Genomic DNA, 16,349 nt, shown 5'->3' with positions numbered 1-16,349 from the left:
AATAATAAAAATAAAATAACAGTCCCACACAGCAATTTCAAGTTTAAAGTAAAAATAACCATGGATATCTGAACTTGGAATTTATATTTGATTGAAACTCAAGACGAATTTCAATTTTACTGATATTAACAAAACGCAAAATAGAAGGGGACCTTCAGACAGCGTTATTCTTACTTTCTTGTTTTTAACATTAGTAACTAATTTTATTTCTTCATGCAAATACACTGTGCTGCCACTTTATTAAGTACACCTACCTAGTAGCTTGTTGAGCGTAATTTAGCCTTCAAAACAGCCTGAATTCGTCTCGGCATGGATTGAACAGGATGCTGAAAACGATGAGCAGGAATGGAGTACCTGAGGGTGTCACGCAGTTCCTTGAGATTCGACGGAGGTGTAGGCCTGCAGCGAACAGCCCTTTCCAGCTCATCCCAAAGATGTTCAACAGGATTGAGATCCGTAGACTGAGCGGGCCATTGCAGCAAAGAAAAGTCAGTGTCACGTTCCTGGAACCATTCCATAGTGATTCGGGCTTTGTGCACCGCCGCATTATCCTGCTGGAAGTAATCATCTGGCTGAGAATAAACTGTCAACATGAACGGATGCACTTGGTCAGCAACGACGTTTAGGTACGATGTGGCATTCATACGTGAATCTATGGTATCAATGGACCTAACGTGTACCAAGAAAACATTCCCCACACCATAACACTGCCTCCACCACCTTGCACAGTAGTCATCAGACATGACGGGTCCATGGATTCATGTTGTTTTCGCCAACCAAATTTTGAGCCTTCCATCAACATGATTCACCAGGAACTTCGACTCGTCAGACTAAGCAACTGTTTTCAATCCTCGATAGTTCAGTGCTGGTGTTACTGTGCCCACAGGAGGCATGCTCTCTTGTTCTTCATTGATAACAAAGGTATGCGATGTGGCCGTCGGCTGTTGTAGCCCATTCTCGACAAAGTGCGACTAGTGGTCCGTTGCGATATTTTGTTCTGCGCACCAATGTTATATTCTGACGTGATGTGCGACATTGTGGCTCGCCTGTTTGCTTGCACAATTCTAGCCATCCTCCTCTGACCTCTCTCATCAACAATCGATTTTCTTCCACAGGAGTGCCATTGAGAAGATGTTTTCTGTTCGTTGCACCATTCTCGATACACCCTTGTAACTGAGGTGCGCGAAAATTTCAGGAGAACCGCCGTTTCAGAGATGCTTTGTCCAGCAAGTCTTGCACCTACTACCATACCACGTTCGAAGTCCGTTAGATCACTCCTTTCCCCCCATTCTTGCTACGGTTTGTACGCTTAACTGATACTATAAAGGTTGTTCTGCTAAATTTATATCCACAACTGTGGTCATGTGACTTGCAACGTCGTGGGCCAAACCATTTGTGTGTACAGCAAGGGGTGTACCTAATAAAGTGGCAGCACAGTGTATATGACATTTATTCTTCATATGAAGGCAGGCAAAGCGAAAAATCCAGAGCCATTGTTGAGTAACTTAAAATTTTTAACTTTTAAATGAAATGAAGAGACAGTGAGAAATGGAGTGAGTGGACATTTATAGGAGTTGTATAAGAAATACCAAAAAGATCACATTACAGTAGTCAATACCAGATGCTCGAAAACACGGTCACATGACATCAGTACGGCGTATGATCCCCTCTAACGGCTAAACAGCTGTGAACCATGAATAAAATATTAATGAAAAACATTTTGTTCTGTTAATTTTGTTGAGCAGTGTACTTGAAGCTAAGATTATATTGATAACTCCATTATTAAAAGCACGAATATATTGTTTATACTGTGGTCTATCATCTCTTATCAGGTGTTCCATGAACTCCTTCCTCTTCACTTTTGTTTCCTTGGTTCCCCTCAGGTGCAGGTTCCTTCTGTGTCCAGGCAACTGCTTGCAGATCAGATTTTTACACTGTAGAGCCTACACTGTAAACGAAGAAAATACTTCTTTGTTCGTTTTGTTTTTGTACCAAGGCAACGAAGACCATAAAGCATAAAGTGTGTGTGCGGGTAGTTGTACGTATTAACCACAAAGTAACTAAGGCTGTGAGGTGTAAGTGTATTGTGTCTATGAATTGTGTGTATTCTGTAGACGATTTTCTTGTTTGTTGGACAAAAAATATGAGTTTCTGAGAGAAAAAACGATTATACCTTCTCCTGAGACCGACTAACACTGCCACGTTTTGAATAAAGCCCATAAAAATTTCTTGCGTCATTAACGGCATTCGAACCCAAGCCTTTTATACCCGGTGGGGGAATACGGTGATTATATCCACTGTATTATCCGAGAGGCCATAACGCATGAGAATATCATGTTTATTAATTGCGTGAATGCTATGATCTGTTTGCTTGTTTCGCTTGATATTAAACCTGAGTTTCTGGGAGAAAAAATCAAGCAACCCTTGCCGGACACAAAGTAACAGCCAGATATGAAAAAAAAAAATAAATAAAAGTTCTTCCCGTCTAGATGGGACTCGAACCTTACTCGATTAACAGAATTATCACATTCTGTTAGTCGTGAGGGATTTTCTGCAGCCATTATTTATAATTGGACAAGCGTTGTTGACTTCTACCAATGATCTCTCCATATGGAGAGATCATTGGTAGAAGATATTTACAATCCTCTCTCGCAGGAAGCGAAGGAGATAGCGTCCCTGCTAATTCTCACACTGCAGTTGAGTTTAGCGGTTATTTATTATTTTTTTTTTTTTTTTCTGGAACCTCGGGTAATAATAGAATTCTCCTGCGTTCCTGTGTGGCTTTAACTGTGTTCCCTCCGTTCAGCTTTGCTTTCAGCAGGCTTCTGAGTCTCGGATGGTATTTTTCTTTCAGGCAGGCAGGCCTTAATTTCCTTGTGCTGTAACTGCTGAGTCTGCATCATCCCCAAGTATTTGTAGGCCTCTCCCTCTGCCATGGCTTCGATCTCTTTACCAGTCTGCAGCTGGTAGTTTCTGTTGACTAATTTTCCGTGGGTCTTGTATTTTTCTAGACCAAATTCCATCCTAATATCATTGCTGAATTCTTTGGTGATCTGGAGTAGTTGCTGGAGATGCTTCTCTATTCTCGCGTAGAGCTTGATGTCATCCATGTACATCAGGTGGGTGAGAGTGTACAAGTTCTTCCTTCCTTCTTTGAGGTTATATCCGTACTTGCTACTGTTGAGCATGGTGGGTAGCGGGTAAGTGCTAGACAGAACCACATTGGGCTCAAGGCATCTCCCTGAAAGATTCCTCTCCTGATGGGGATTGGGCTGATTGTGATGTTTTCGACCGTATGCCCTGGGTCTCACCGATTCTCCTCTCTGCACATGCGGTGACAACGAAGGCTGCATTCACCTCGTGTATAATTGTCCTCTTTATGATTTACGCAGAAGTCTCCTAATTACCAAAACTGGAAATATACCCAGTGGGCAGGAACATCTCTACATAATTGACGAAACTAACTACAAAGCCTTCACTACTTTTGCCCAGACTGTATTTGAAATACATCAAATTCACCTACAGCAAACTGTTCAGCGCACCCCCATCTTATAATGAACCCAAAACTCAATTCATAGAACATATCCTGAATGGAATCAAAGAAAACACCAACAGAATATTGATCTTTATCCTGACATAACAGGAATCTCTCGACGTTCACAAAGGAGACTATCTTACAAACCCACCAACCCAAAAGGACTTTTCTACAATAGACACCAGAACTCCAAGCAATCCTTGAGCTTCATGAATCCATGTGCCTCCTCTCATCCCCCTAAGAGAAGATGATCCAAATCCACAACCCAGTGTGGGACACTGCTCATTGCCCTACAAGTCACCCTTGGCTGAAGAAGATTTTAATTGCTGACGCTGGGCCCTTGCCCAATGTGGGACCCACTCACTTACTGGCACCTCTTCTCTTCGAGGTGTAGGACAATATCTGATTTTCCTACTTGTGTAGGAACTCACATAAATACTCCTCTGGGAGTGGGACCGGCATTTGACTTGTCAAATGCAGGGTCATGCCATTAGGTAACCTGACTTTGTGGGTCACTTGACCTCACAATCGTTTCTCTTTTCCCTGAGGTAGGGTTGAAAAGGGGGGCTCCCCCTTTTTGCGGGGAGCCCACCCTACCTCGCCCTCTTTCTTCTGCTTACCTTCTTTCTTCTCCTCAATCTCTCACCCCTTCTCCTATTTCAAAAAAGAAATTTTTTTTTTGGCCTCCCTTGGAAGCTCAGGCTAACCCCAGGGTTTGCCAGCCAGAGTTCTCTTTCCACTTACCTGGTCCGGCTCCCAGTGCCAGTAACGGTAACTAGCGGTCTGTTGTGTTCCACAGACCCTAGGCTAAGCGGCCAGATGAACAACATAACCCGCACTAAGCAAACATGAACATACACTAACATATGCTATCTTGCCTTGACAGTACTGTCTTACTTCACAAGAGATTGAAATGCGGAGTTGTGCGAAAGCACCGGTGCCGCTTGTCAAAAAACACTAAGTCACTATGTTTTCCACCGTAATGGTGGTACTCCATTTCGCCACCGTTTCTCCTAGGAAGTTTGTCACTATCGGATTAACTTTGTAGATGTTCAGCACCTCTATTAGCCAGCTATCAGGCAGGCAGTCGAGGGCCTTGCGGTAATCGATGTAGGCTGTGTACAGGTTGCGCTCTTCTAGGCTTGCTCCAAAACTGCGGCATCTATGTTAATTGCTCCTTGCATCCTTTGCTCAGCCGCTTGCATTCTTTCTGCTGTTCGGCCATTAAGTTCTGGCTCTCAAAGTGGTCTGATATCATCCTGGTTATGCAGCTGGTAAGGATCTTGTATATTGTTGGGAGGCAGGTGATTGGCCTATATTTCGCCGGGTTTCTTGTATCTTCGTCTTTAGGCTTCATATATGTGATTCCTTGAGTGAGAAACTTTGGGATTGTCTCTGGGTGCCTTATCATTCGGGTGAACTGCCCTGCCAGGTGCTTGTGTGTGTGTGTGTGCAAGTGAGCTTCTTGTACCAGTAGTTGTGGACGTTATGTATTCCTGGAGTTCGCCAGTTGTGAAAGTTTTTGATCGTCTATTTTACTTCTTCTTCCCGAATCTCCCGCCCTCTCATTTCTTGTACGTCTTTAGTTTTCTTGCGTTCTAATTCTATCCAGGTGGCTCGGCTGTTATGTCTTATTTTCCTGCTCCATATGTTTCCCCAGAACTCTTCAATCGCCTTCTTCTCGGGTGATCCGTTCCCTTCTTTCCCGTCTTCTCCGAGATTCCTGTAGAAACCTCTTTGGTGCTCATCGAAGATCCGGTTGTTTATTTTCCTCTGGGAGCTCTCTTTGTATCGGCGTAGTCTCTTGCTGAGTGCAAGGAGGTTCTGCTTCAATGTGTCCAAGTACTCTCCTATTCTCTGATTTTCTGTCTCATGTTTGCTGTGGACGCTGTCTCTCTTGAGAATGCTCCTCACTTTTCCAATTAATTTCTTCACTTTTACAATTATTATTATTAGTATTAGCCACATGGTTCTAGGAAGAAATACCCCTAGAGAGAGAGAGAGAGAGAGAGAGAGAGAGAGAGAGAGAGATAGAGATAGAAGGGAATCACCAAGAAAGAGACGAATGATGATATCCAGCTCAGGACCCTGGGTGTGCTAGCCCATACTCACCAGATGTGAGCCCCTGGGGTTGAGAGGGATATGAATTTATAGTGTGTTGTTTTTTTTTATATTAAAGCTTATATTATCACAGCTAATTTCAAAAAAATTTATTTTGTCAAAAGTTGTGATTCCAAACTTTTAGGTGGGGGGAAGGAGTTCTGTGTTAGTAATAAAGTGGCCATTCAAGTGTATTAATGAATACAATTAATTGACTTACTTTTTAACTTACACTTACCTTTTCAAAATTATACAGGTTTGTGGTATTACTTAATTCTATGCATTTTTGGTTATGACTCTCTTCTATAGCCGAGTTATTCACCATAGCAATCATTGCGACACTCAGATTCACTCGTAAGCAGTACACGAAGAGCAGCCCCCAAAACACAAGAAACGTAAGAACAAAGCGAGCTGGAATACAATCTGTTAAGACAAGAAACAAATTTACTGGAAAAAAAATTTAAACAATATTTTTGAAATTATTCATTGAACTTATTGAATTTATTCCATTTGAATCATTCAATTCAAATCATTAATGCGCAGTTATAACTCTAAAAGCTACCATTCCCTGATTTGCTAGTTACTGCACAAATGCATGGTTACATTATATCAGTATAAACACCTGTTGTCTTCACCATGTCTTCCCATCTGGCCACATGTGACAACTCGATCTCATTTAATCTCTTACTCTTACAGAGGCCTTCGTGGGTAGCACAGTTGGTGCTACCCACGAAAGACTTGAGTTCGAGTCCTATCGATGACTGGAGGAATTTTTATGGGCCTTTTTCACAACGTGGCTGAGTTGATTGGTCTTAGGCGAGAGTAGTATGGTTTTTTCTCCAGGAAATTAAGGTTTTTCGTCCAGCAAACAGAAAATCTACCTCAGCACCCACAATTAATTAAGTACCGCCCCTGGTAGACTCCTGTTTTGACCACTTGAAAAGTGCGAAATACACTCCCAAAAATAACTTGCTTAAACTTGTACATACAATATACACAGAGCAATATGGCCTTAGTCGCTGATGCTCCTAAAAACCCAACTACAACAACTCTTACAGAGGGCTCGCCTCTCGATATACTTATGGTTCGGGCGTGCTCACCTTCCAGCACATCCTGCAATCCTGGGAAATAATGTACACTTCTACAAGTATTGGGGATGTAAAACTGTGAACTAAAGTTCAGAGAATTACAACAAGAGAATGTACAACTAGAGTTCAGAGAATTTAGGGGCAAGAATTAATGTTGGAGAAAAAAACACAGCGAGGAATTCTTGCATGGATTGAGGCTACCATCCTTGCTGGAATTTGGAGCCCTTTTCAGTGTGGAATCCAGGGTGCATTGCTCATGTCGCATCCTCCCTAAGGACAGCCCCTGGTACGACTCCTATTTTGACCACTTGAAAAGTGTGAAATACACTCCCAAATATATGTTGCTACTCTTATTAATTGTTAACCTCACTATGCTAAAATAATAATAAAAATAATTCCAGCACAACGGCTTTTCTATTTCTCACTCCCACACTTTTGGTCTGATTTCTGGCTACCCTGAACTGCTCTAGTTCCACCTTTGCTATGAATAATCAAACAGTGATAGGATACTGTCTGAGGAAAGAACAGTGCTTTTTTAAACCTCAACTTTCCCTTCTCCTCACGAATCTTCATTGCTGCAGACAAGAATTCCCCAGATGTTCCCTGACTGTTCTACTATCATATCAATATATGGTTAATATCTCCTTGAGGAATGCGACTTTCATTGAACAGTACTGACCTTGAACTTCCGATCAGGTTTATCTGGGACGTGGCTGATAAAACTAACCCATTCTTTTTCAAAATTTCTTTCAAGTCGGCTTCTTGATAGGATAATAAATATATTATGACGTGCTCGAAAATAACTTGGGAGCCCAACTATCATTTAAACTTTTTTATCGACCCAAGTTTAACAATTTCGTACAACTATACAGTTATGATCGTCCTTTACAGTGTAGTGATTCTGCTATTTGTCATCGTCTAGAGAGGTTTGCGTTATAATCCAGTTGGAGGCTGGAGCAAATCTTTGAGTTTGCTTTGATCACATAGTTGTCCGCTCTCTGGCGGAAACTTCAGTCCTCATTGGCCCGTAAACTTGTACAGACATATTATGCACAACGCAATATGACTTCAGTGCCCTTATGGGTAGCCCAGTTGGTATAATCACCGTTCGAATCCTACCAATTGTAGGATTCGAACTCAGGCACCAACTGTCTTGGTGTCTGTTGATACTTAGGTGGCACCTGCGTCCGTGTATGATGATGCATGTAACAAGGCAAATGTGTGATGTGAAAGTGGGGTTATGTGCTGTTTCCAGGCTGCCCCTAAATGCGTCAATAAAAAAAATGTGTTTATGTAGGTGTGACAGGGGTACAGATCGGCTGAGTACATGCAGAGTATGTGATGTTCTGGCAGACACCACCCCAACTTGGACTGCAATGAGGGAAACTTTTAAGAAAACGCTTTTACTTTCCTGATGCCGTGCCTCTTCCCTCCTCGAGGGAATTACATAGGGCGCCCTGGCCCTTTCACTTTTCTCCCTACATTATCCCTGTTTCCCTCCCCATCTCCCATCGCAACCTTTTTCGTCTGGTAGACCCTACCATCGCAAACCTTTTACTCTTCTTTATAGACGCCATGTAGCAGGTTGGCTCCCTCCATACGGATGCCTCTCTGTCCTTTTAACTTCCTGTTTGCAGGTGGATAGCCTTCCTATCATCCACCTTCTTTAACTTCATCCCCTTTTCTCCAACACTACAACTCTTTCACTCCTGCAGTCCCATTCCAATAAAAAATTCCAGGGTTTTATTGTTTATTTATTTTTTCACTTGGGTCTCTCCCTGGCAAGCTCAGACACAATCCATAGTTCACCCCGCTAAAGACTACATCTGTTCCTTACTATAGCGGGTTTTCCCCTCGTGAGTAGCATAGTTGGTAGAATCGCCGTCCTCCCCACATCGGATGGAAAAGACATGAATTCGACTCCCGTCGATGACGAGGTAGTTTTATTGGCCTTTTCACAAAGTGGCTGAGTTAGTCGGTCTCAGGCGAGGGCAACATGATTTTTACTTCCGGAAACAAGGGGTTTTTCATCCAGAAAACTAAAAATTTACCTCAGGTCACACGCAATTTATAGACAGTACACACGGAGCAATATGACCTTATTTGCTAATGCTCCTAAAACCCTACAGCAGCAACAACAACGACAACGTGGCGGCGAACGGGCAACATGGGGTTCCACTAGGGAACCCACAGCTAAATGCCAGAGGAACAACAGGCCAACGCTAAAACTTACTCTATCTCTGGCTTTTACAGGTGTCTTTACGCGTCTTTAGTTATGGATGATTTACTTTCATGGGCTCATGAACATAAATTGAAAATATCAGGAAAGAAAACAGTCATGATGCTATTCACTGGGAAGCTAGATGTGGAGAGACCTCCTAGGGTATTTGTTGAGGGTAAGTTAATCCCCATGGTACATACTACAAAACATCTGGGTGTCATTATTAATAATAAGCTTTCTTTCTTTTTCGCAACATTTGTAGCATCTTTGTGAAAATTTTCCCTCATCAATTTAACGAATAACTAGAACTCAGTGGGGATTAAGGAAGTAAGCAGTAGTGGTAGTAGTAGCAGCGGCATGTGATGCAAGAAACCAAGTGTATGACCTTATGCGATATCATCCAAAAAAAAAAAAAAATTACAAAACAATTCCCTCTAAATGTTTGTCCAGTTCCTCCTTAAATTTATATAACCTATCAACTTCCATAACGACAGATGGAAGTTTGTTCCAGCAATTAACCACCCGCTGGCTAAAGGCAAATTTCCGCACATCTATTCTACATCTGTCTTTCCTCAATTTGAATTTATGCCCCCTTAGGTTCGTAATCTGAACAAGTGGAAGAATCCCATCAAAATTCAGCGTGCTCAACCCATTCAAGGCCTTATACACCTCAATCAGATCACCTCGCAGGTGCCTAGCCTCCAGCCGCTGTAATTTGCAGACCTTAAGCCTCTCTTGGTAAGAGGATCCCTTCATTAGCCTTGTCGATCGATTCGGCCCTGGAAAGATTGTGCAAAGCTCAAGGGGCAGAATTTTTTTTCAGCCTGGTCTGTACTTGTTAACAGGAGAGACTGCTTCTACAGGGATCGGATACACTTAAATAGAAAGGGTGCAAGAATATTTGCTGATTCTATCGAGGCAATGTTAGTTTGGTCGGAAACTGCTAGTTTGGGGGTATACAAGGACTAATAGATTAACAGTAGCCACTGGAAGAGGTGAAAGTGATTCTTGCACAGCTTCTATTGAAATGAGCAGCAGCCTGGAAAACAAGATGCAGGGTATTTTAGAGACTGATGGGAGTCATCGCAGTACAAGTAAACACATGGGTTGTGTTAGGGTAGTTAAAAATAAGAACAGGTGCATGTATACTTGCATGTACACTTGCATGTACACCAACGCTAGGAGTTTGGTAAATAAATTTGATGAATTTGAGGTGTTGGTCAAAACATCAAAGGCAGATATTGTTTGAATATCAGAGACGTGGTGTCACACAGATATAAGGAATGCAGAACTGGAATTTGGGAAGTACAATGTGTACAGGAGGGATAGACAAAATAGGAAGGGAGGAGGGGTTATACTATTAGTTAAGAAACACATGAAATCCAAGGAAATGAAGCCAGTCGACATCGCTGGACAGTGCAGTGTCGAGTCAGTTTGGTGTGACATAAGCATTGGGAGATCAAAATTGAGAGTAGGAGTGTGCTATAGGCCTAATGATTCTGATGAGTATAACAAGACACTGTACAAGGAAATAGAGTGGGCCAGTAAATCAGAGAGTCCTATAATGGGGGATTTTAATTTCACAGATATTGACTGGAATTTGTGGGTTGGTCAGTCACACACTACCAAGGCTTTTGGAGATTTATTGGATGATTGTTTTCTACATCAGCATGTTCGCGAGGCAACTAGAGGAAGTAATACTCTTGATCTGATTATCAGTAGTGATTCTTCATGCATTAAGAATCTGCAGATAAAGGAACCACTAGGTGACAGTGATCACAGTGTGCTGAAGTTGGATTTTACTCAAAGAGGTAAGTACCACCAGGGGTAAAGGGAAAGGTTTTTGCTTTCGTAAAGGTGACTACGGTGGTCTGAGACAGTATTTAAATTCTATACGCAGGGACCAACTGACGATGTTACCAACAGCAAATTCAAAATGGGAAGCATTCAAAGAATTTATCTTGGAAGCTACTAGGCTCTACATACCAACTAAGAAATATTGTTCAAGGTTTAGGTCTAAATGGATGTCAGATGAACTAATGAGACATGTGGCAGAGAAGAAAAATGCATGGGATACATATAAATTAATGGGTGACATGGAAGCCTATGATAGATATAAGCTGGTCTGTAACCAAGTCACAAGAGCGCTTAGGCAGGTAAAGGCAGATTATGAGAAATCCTTGGCAAAGGATGCAAAGAAAAACAACAAAGAGTTCTTTACCTATGTAAACTGTAGAAGGAAAGGGATGAATCAGATTGGTCCACTAGACATTGATGGTTCAACTATTGATGATCCTGCTCAGGTGGCTAACAAACTAGATGAGTAATTTGCATCTACATTCACCCACGAGGAGTTATTCAGGGAGGGGAATGCCAGAGGTGAGTTAAACTCTGCCAGTGAGCTGGATGATTTTGTATTAACTGAGAGGAAAGTGGAGGAGAACTTGTTGAAGATAAACATAAAAAAGGCACCCGGGGTGGATGGGATCTATCCAGTTATATTAAAGGAGGCAGCAAAGGAAGTAAGCAAACCCTTAGCCATAATTATTAGAGCTTTGGACTCAGGGATGGTACCCATGGACTGGAGATTTGCAAATGTGAGATGTGCAAATTAATGGAGGCACTGGTTAAAGAAGCACTGCAGGAATACCTAGACAAGACTTCAGTTATAGCTCGAACACAGCATGGTTTTGTTAAGGGAGAGACTTGCCTGACCAATTTGATTGGATACTATGATGTGGCCACAAAGGAACTGGATGCAGGGAATAACTTTGATGTCATATAATTGGATCTTAGAAAGGCTTTTGATACTGTTGCAGATGGAAGACTGCTGCACAAATTGGAGCAGTGTGGCGTTGGAGGCAAATTACTGCTATGGATAAAGGGATGGTTGAGTGGGAGAAGACTGTTGTTATTTATTATTTGGTTTTTAGGAGCATTAGTAATCAATGTTGTAATCAATGGACACTGCTCATCGTGGACTAATGTTATTAGTGGAGTCCCTCACAGTTTAGTATTGGGTCCATTCTTGTTTTCTGTATTTATAAATGATATTGATGATGGTATATCAAGCTTAATGTCCAAGTTTGCAGATGATACGAAGGTTAGCAGGGTTGTTCAGGACACTAATGACAGTATGCTGCTGCAACGGAATCTAGAAAAGTTGAGCAGATGGGATGAGAGGTGGAAAATGAAGTTTAACATTGACAAATGTAAAGTACTACATATGGGAAGCAGAAACCCCAGAGTGACGTATCAACTCTATGATACTACACTGACAGTGGTACAGAACGAAACGGGCCTGGGGGTAATTGTGCAGGCAGATATGAAATTTTCTGAGCAGTGCAGACGGTTTGCAAGAGTAACTCATAGTGTCTTGTCAATGATATACAGGAATGTTTCTAGCAGGGATAAGGAGGTGATTATCCCCTTATATAAGGCAATGGTCAGGCCACACCTTGAGTACTGTATACAGGTATGGAGGCCTCATTTTAAGAAGGATGTAAAGTTGTTGGAACGAGTACAGAGAAGGGCAACAAGATTACTGAATGGAACAAAGGGTTGCTGTTATGAAGAAAGGCTTAAATATTGCAAATTACAGTGTCTGAGACTAGGCACCTGCGAGGTGATCTGAATGAGGTGTATAAATCCTTGAATGGTTTGAACATGCTCAATGGTGATGGAATTCTTCCTCTTCCTCTTCCTCAGAATAATCATTTGAGAGGGCATAAAGTCAAATTGAGGAAAGACAGATGTATGATAGATATGCGGAAGTTTGCCTTTAGCCAACGGGTGGTTGGTTGGTGGAGTAGACTTCCATCCTTTGTTGTGGAAGTTATAGCCTAAATAAATTTAAGGCTGAGCTGGACAGGTACTTGGAACGAACAGAGGGGTGAATTGCGAGCGTGTTTTTTTTTGGCTGATGCTGCATAAGCTTGCTTTCTTGCATCATATGCTTCTACTAATGCTAATGCTAATGCTAATTCCCCTCACCAATCTTGATGCTCTTCTCTGTACACGATCAAGCAAATCTACATCCTTCCTAAAATGAGGCCTCCAGACCTGCATGCAGTACTCAAGGCGTGGCCTGACCATTGCCTTATACAGAAGGACAATTCCTGTATAAGGCAATGGTCAGGCAAAAGAGGGCAAAATTCCTGTATATCATTGACCTTCCCTATGACCTTCCCTGGCAGCCTGTCTGCATTGCTCAGAAAACTTAATATCTGAATGCACAATTATTCCCAGGTCTTTTTCATTTTCTACCACCTTGAGTGTAGTACCACACAGTTGGTACGTTTCTCTGGGGTTACTTTTACCCATATGCAGTACTTTGCATTTGTCAATGTTAAACCTCAGTTTCCACTTCTCAGCCCATCGCCTGTTAGATCCGATTCTCTCTCTCTGTATATTATTATTATTATTATTATTATTATTATTATTATTATTATCTGTTTATTTCCATAAGGAAACCACCCCGGGACGGCAAAGTGCCAGGAGGGTGCTAAGTACATATCAGGGTACGAGATACTACGTGCAGTGGGTTACATATACTGAACACGTAGTCTCGTCCCGAAATATTATATACACATTTTATGTTTAATACATACAGTATTTACACATTTATGATTGTGTACAAACATTATACAGCTCATGTATTTACAATTCATTAATAATTCCACATATAACTTACATATTAACATAACTGTTACAGAAGGTATATTTTTACAGTCAACAGATTATTATTGTTCTTAAAGCAGAAAGCTTCACTTTTATTCACAATTCTTTAGTACTTTGCGGCCGATTCATATTTCGGTAAGTCTGTACGAATCCTGGAAGATCTCTTTCCGGTATGTTGCATCCTCACACAGTTTTTCGGCATCTATCTGTAGTGAGTTAAATATTCTCGCTGCATTTGATGGGAAGAATCTTTGCAGGCTACTAAGATTGTTCAGGACTGAACGCAGTGGATTATTTAGTTCTCCGCAACGTCTAGCAGTGGCACGCGGTTTAACTAGAATATTATCCAGGACTGGAGCATCCACTCTGCCTGTGAGCATTTGTGCGAGAGTGTGTATGTTCCTATTAATTGTCCGCTGCATCCAGGGTGTGATGTTAAGGTTTGAGTAGAGAATGGCCCTTGAGATAGTAAAAGGGTGGCCAGCAACTCTGTTAAGCCATCGCAAGAACCAGTACTCGATCCCAAGGACGGACTTATAATGTGAATCTGGAGCTGAAGACCAGATTTGCGAGGCATACATTGCAATTGGCAGGACACACATTAAAATGTACTTGGTCGCTAGCTGAGGATCCCTAATTCCTACCAGTTCCTGCCTAGTAGCCCATAAAGCGGCGAATATTTTTGTCTTCATATGGGCGAAGTGTTGAGCAAAGGTGAGTCTGTCATCCCACTTAAGACCCACGTCCAGGTGAGAGTGCACTTTTTCCACACTAGACCCGTTCACAGAGATTGAGATGTCATTTTTATTCTGCTTGTAAGTTATGGTCATTTGGGCAGACTTCTGTGCATTAATACGGAGCCCGATGCAATCCAGGTAGCTCTCAAATTCTCGGATTGTGCTATTTGCCATCTGGCAAATACTTTCTGCTGATTCATGGTCTTTGGAAGTGATGAAGAATTTTACATCGTCAGCATATGTTATAAAATTGTAGTACCGTGCAAGAAACGGCTCCAGGACGGCCGCGAAGAGAGTAGCCGAAAGAACTCCCCCTTGAGGCACTCCTTGCGAGATGGTAAAGCAAGATTGTAGCTTTTGGTGCTTAACAATAAGTTTCCTATGTTCTAGCAGGCTGGTTATTATAGTTAACAGATTTCCTCTTACATTAAAATAATTCTTTAAAATCGCAATGAGCGCTGGAATTGAGACGTTGTCGTAGGCTGCGGAGATATCCAAAAAAATAATATCAATTTGCTTTTTCGCATTTAGTGCTTTCTGCACGCGAAAAAGGGTTTCCAGTAAGTTTGTTATTGTTGATCTACCCGAAATAACTGAGTGCAAATGTGGTGGTCTATGGCTGAAGCAGTGTTGATTGATGGTGGGAAGAAGCGCTTTTTCGAATACCTTCTGTAGGGTGCAACTAACAGAAATTGGTCTGTAATCCTTAGCCAATTTTGGGTGTTTAATCTTTGGTATTGGGGTTACAATGTAATTTTTCCAAGCTTGCGGGAAAGCTCCTGACCTGATGATTTTCTGATAGATGTGCAGTAATAGATCTATTAGAAATGGGCTACTTATTTTAAGGATGAACATTGGAAATTTGTCTGGTCCAACAGTGGCCTTATTGGGCAGATCGTTGATTGCTTTCATTACGCTCTCTTTGGTGATTTGTATTTCACTCAATGGAGGTCTTGTTGGTTCCTCTATTGCCGAATGGTTTCGCTTGGTTAAATCTTTCAGGAATTCCAAAATTTTGTTACCATTATCAGTGTTCTCAATTTGATTCAGTCCATGCAGGTTACTAAAAGTGTTATTAGCCCATTCCTTGAAAATGCATTCTGTCATATTCTCTGTGCTATTTCTGTTGCTAGTAATTCTTTTTGCTCGTTTTAGTTTGTTATGAATAACACTGCAGTGTGCCTGTCGTTTTGCTTTGATGAAATGTGCTCTTTCTTTCTTATAACGAATGTGATCGGCAGGATGACCCGTTCTTTGCCATTTTCTATACAGTTTTTGCTTCCTGAGGAAACTTTCTTTCAGTTGTGGGTTAAACCATTCTTTTGTTCTCTCAGATATTTTGATTTCTTTTGCTGCTCCTTCCAATGCTGTTTGGTATAGCTTTTTAGTGATCATTTCTAAAGCTTCGTCTACTGGCTTTTCTTGCAGGTCATTCCAGTTGTAACTAGTCAGGTGACTGAGAATGACCTCTGCATTAATATACTTCACGGAGAAAAGATACTTACTTTGCTTTTCCCAGTTCGTGTGGTTACCCTGCATGTATTTGTGTATCTTCAGTGCTGCTTCTATTTCAATGGGATTGTGGTCCGACTTAAATTTTATGCAGTTTTGCGTTAGCCTTATGTCTAAGGAACTATGGTACAACAGGTCAAGTTGCTGCATTCCCCTTGTTACTGGTGTCGGAAGCTGCGTCAAGTGCAATGCACCCAATGTAGCATCCAGCTCTTTCTTGGCCTCCCTGTGTTTCGGAAAAGGCAAATTAAAATCTCCCGCTATTATTGTGTCGACTGATGGCTTTAGATTTGCAGCAAGCCAAGCATAGAGTTCGTTTCTTGTCTCCTTTGTGTGCTCAGGTGGGAGGTATATGATGCATATCTGTATTTTCACGTGCTCTTTTGAAAAGGTAACGCAAATCCCTTCAAAATTATTTGAATTGGTTTTTCGTTCTCTTATAGACTGGTATTTATTTTGATAGCAAATTATAACTC

General features: G+C 41.6%; 1 protein-coding gene across 1 annotated transcript in view; it reads right to left on the bottom strand.

The window, feature by feature from the left end:
• Positions 1-16,349, bottom strand: part of LOC150077830 (sialin-like) — a 60,933-nt gene that overhangs the window by 29,116 nt on the left and 15,468 nt on the right. Inside the window, exon 2 of the mRNA XM_090384377.1 lies at positions 5,874-6,058. Within this exon, the coding sequence (XP_090240503.1) occupies positions 5,874-6,058 (185 nt within the window). The remainder of the gene's footprint in view (positions 1-5,873; positions 6,059-16,349) is intronic.

Source organism: Mastigoproctus giganteus, chromosome 11 (genome assembly GCF_048544385.1).
Source record: "Mastigoproctus giganteus isolate SK-2022 chromosome 11, ASM4854438v1, whole genome shotgun sequence".
NCBI lineage: Eukaryota > Metazoa > Arthropoda > Arachnida > Uropygi > Thelyphonidae > Mastigoproctus > Mastigoproctus giganteus.
Note: the sequence above shows the minus strand (reverse complement) of the source record. Positions and strands in the feature narration are given on the sequence as shown.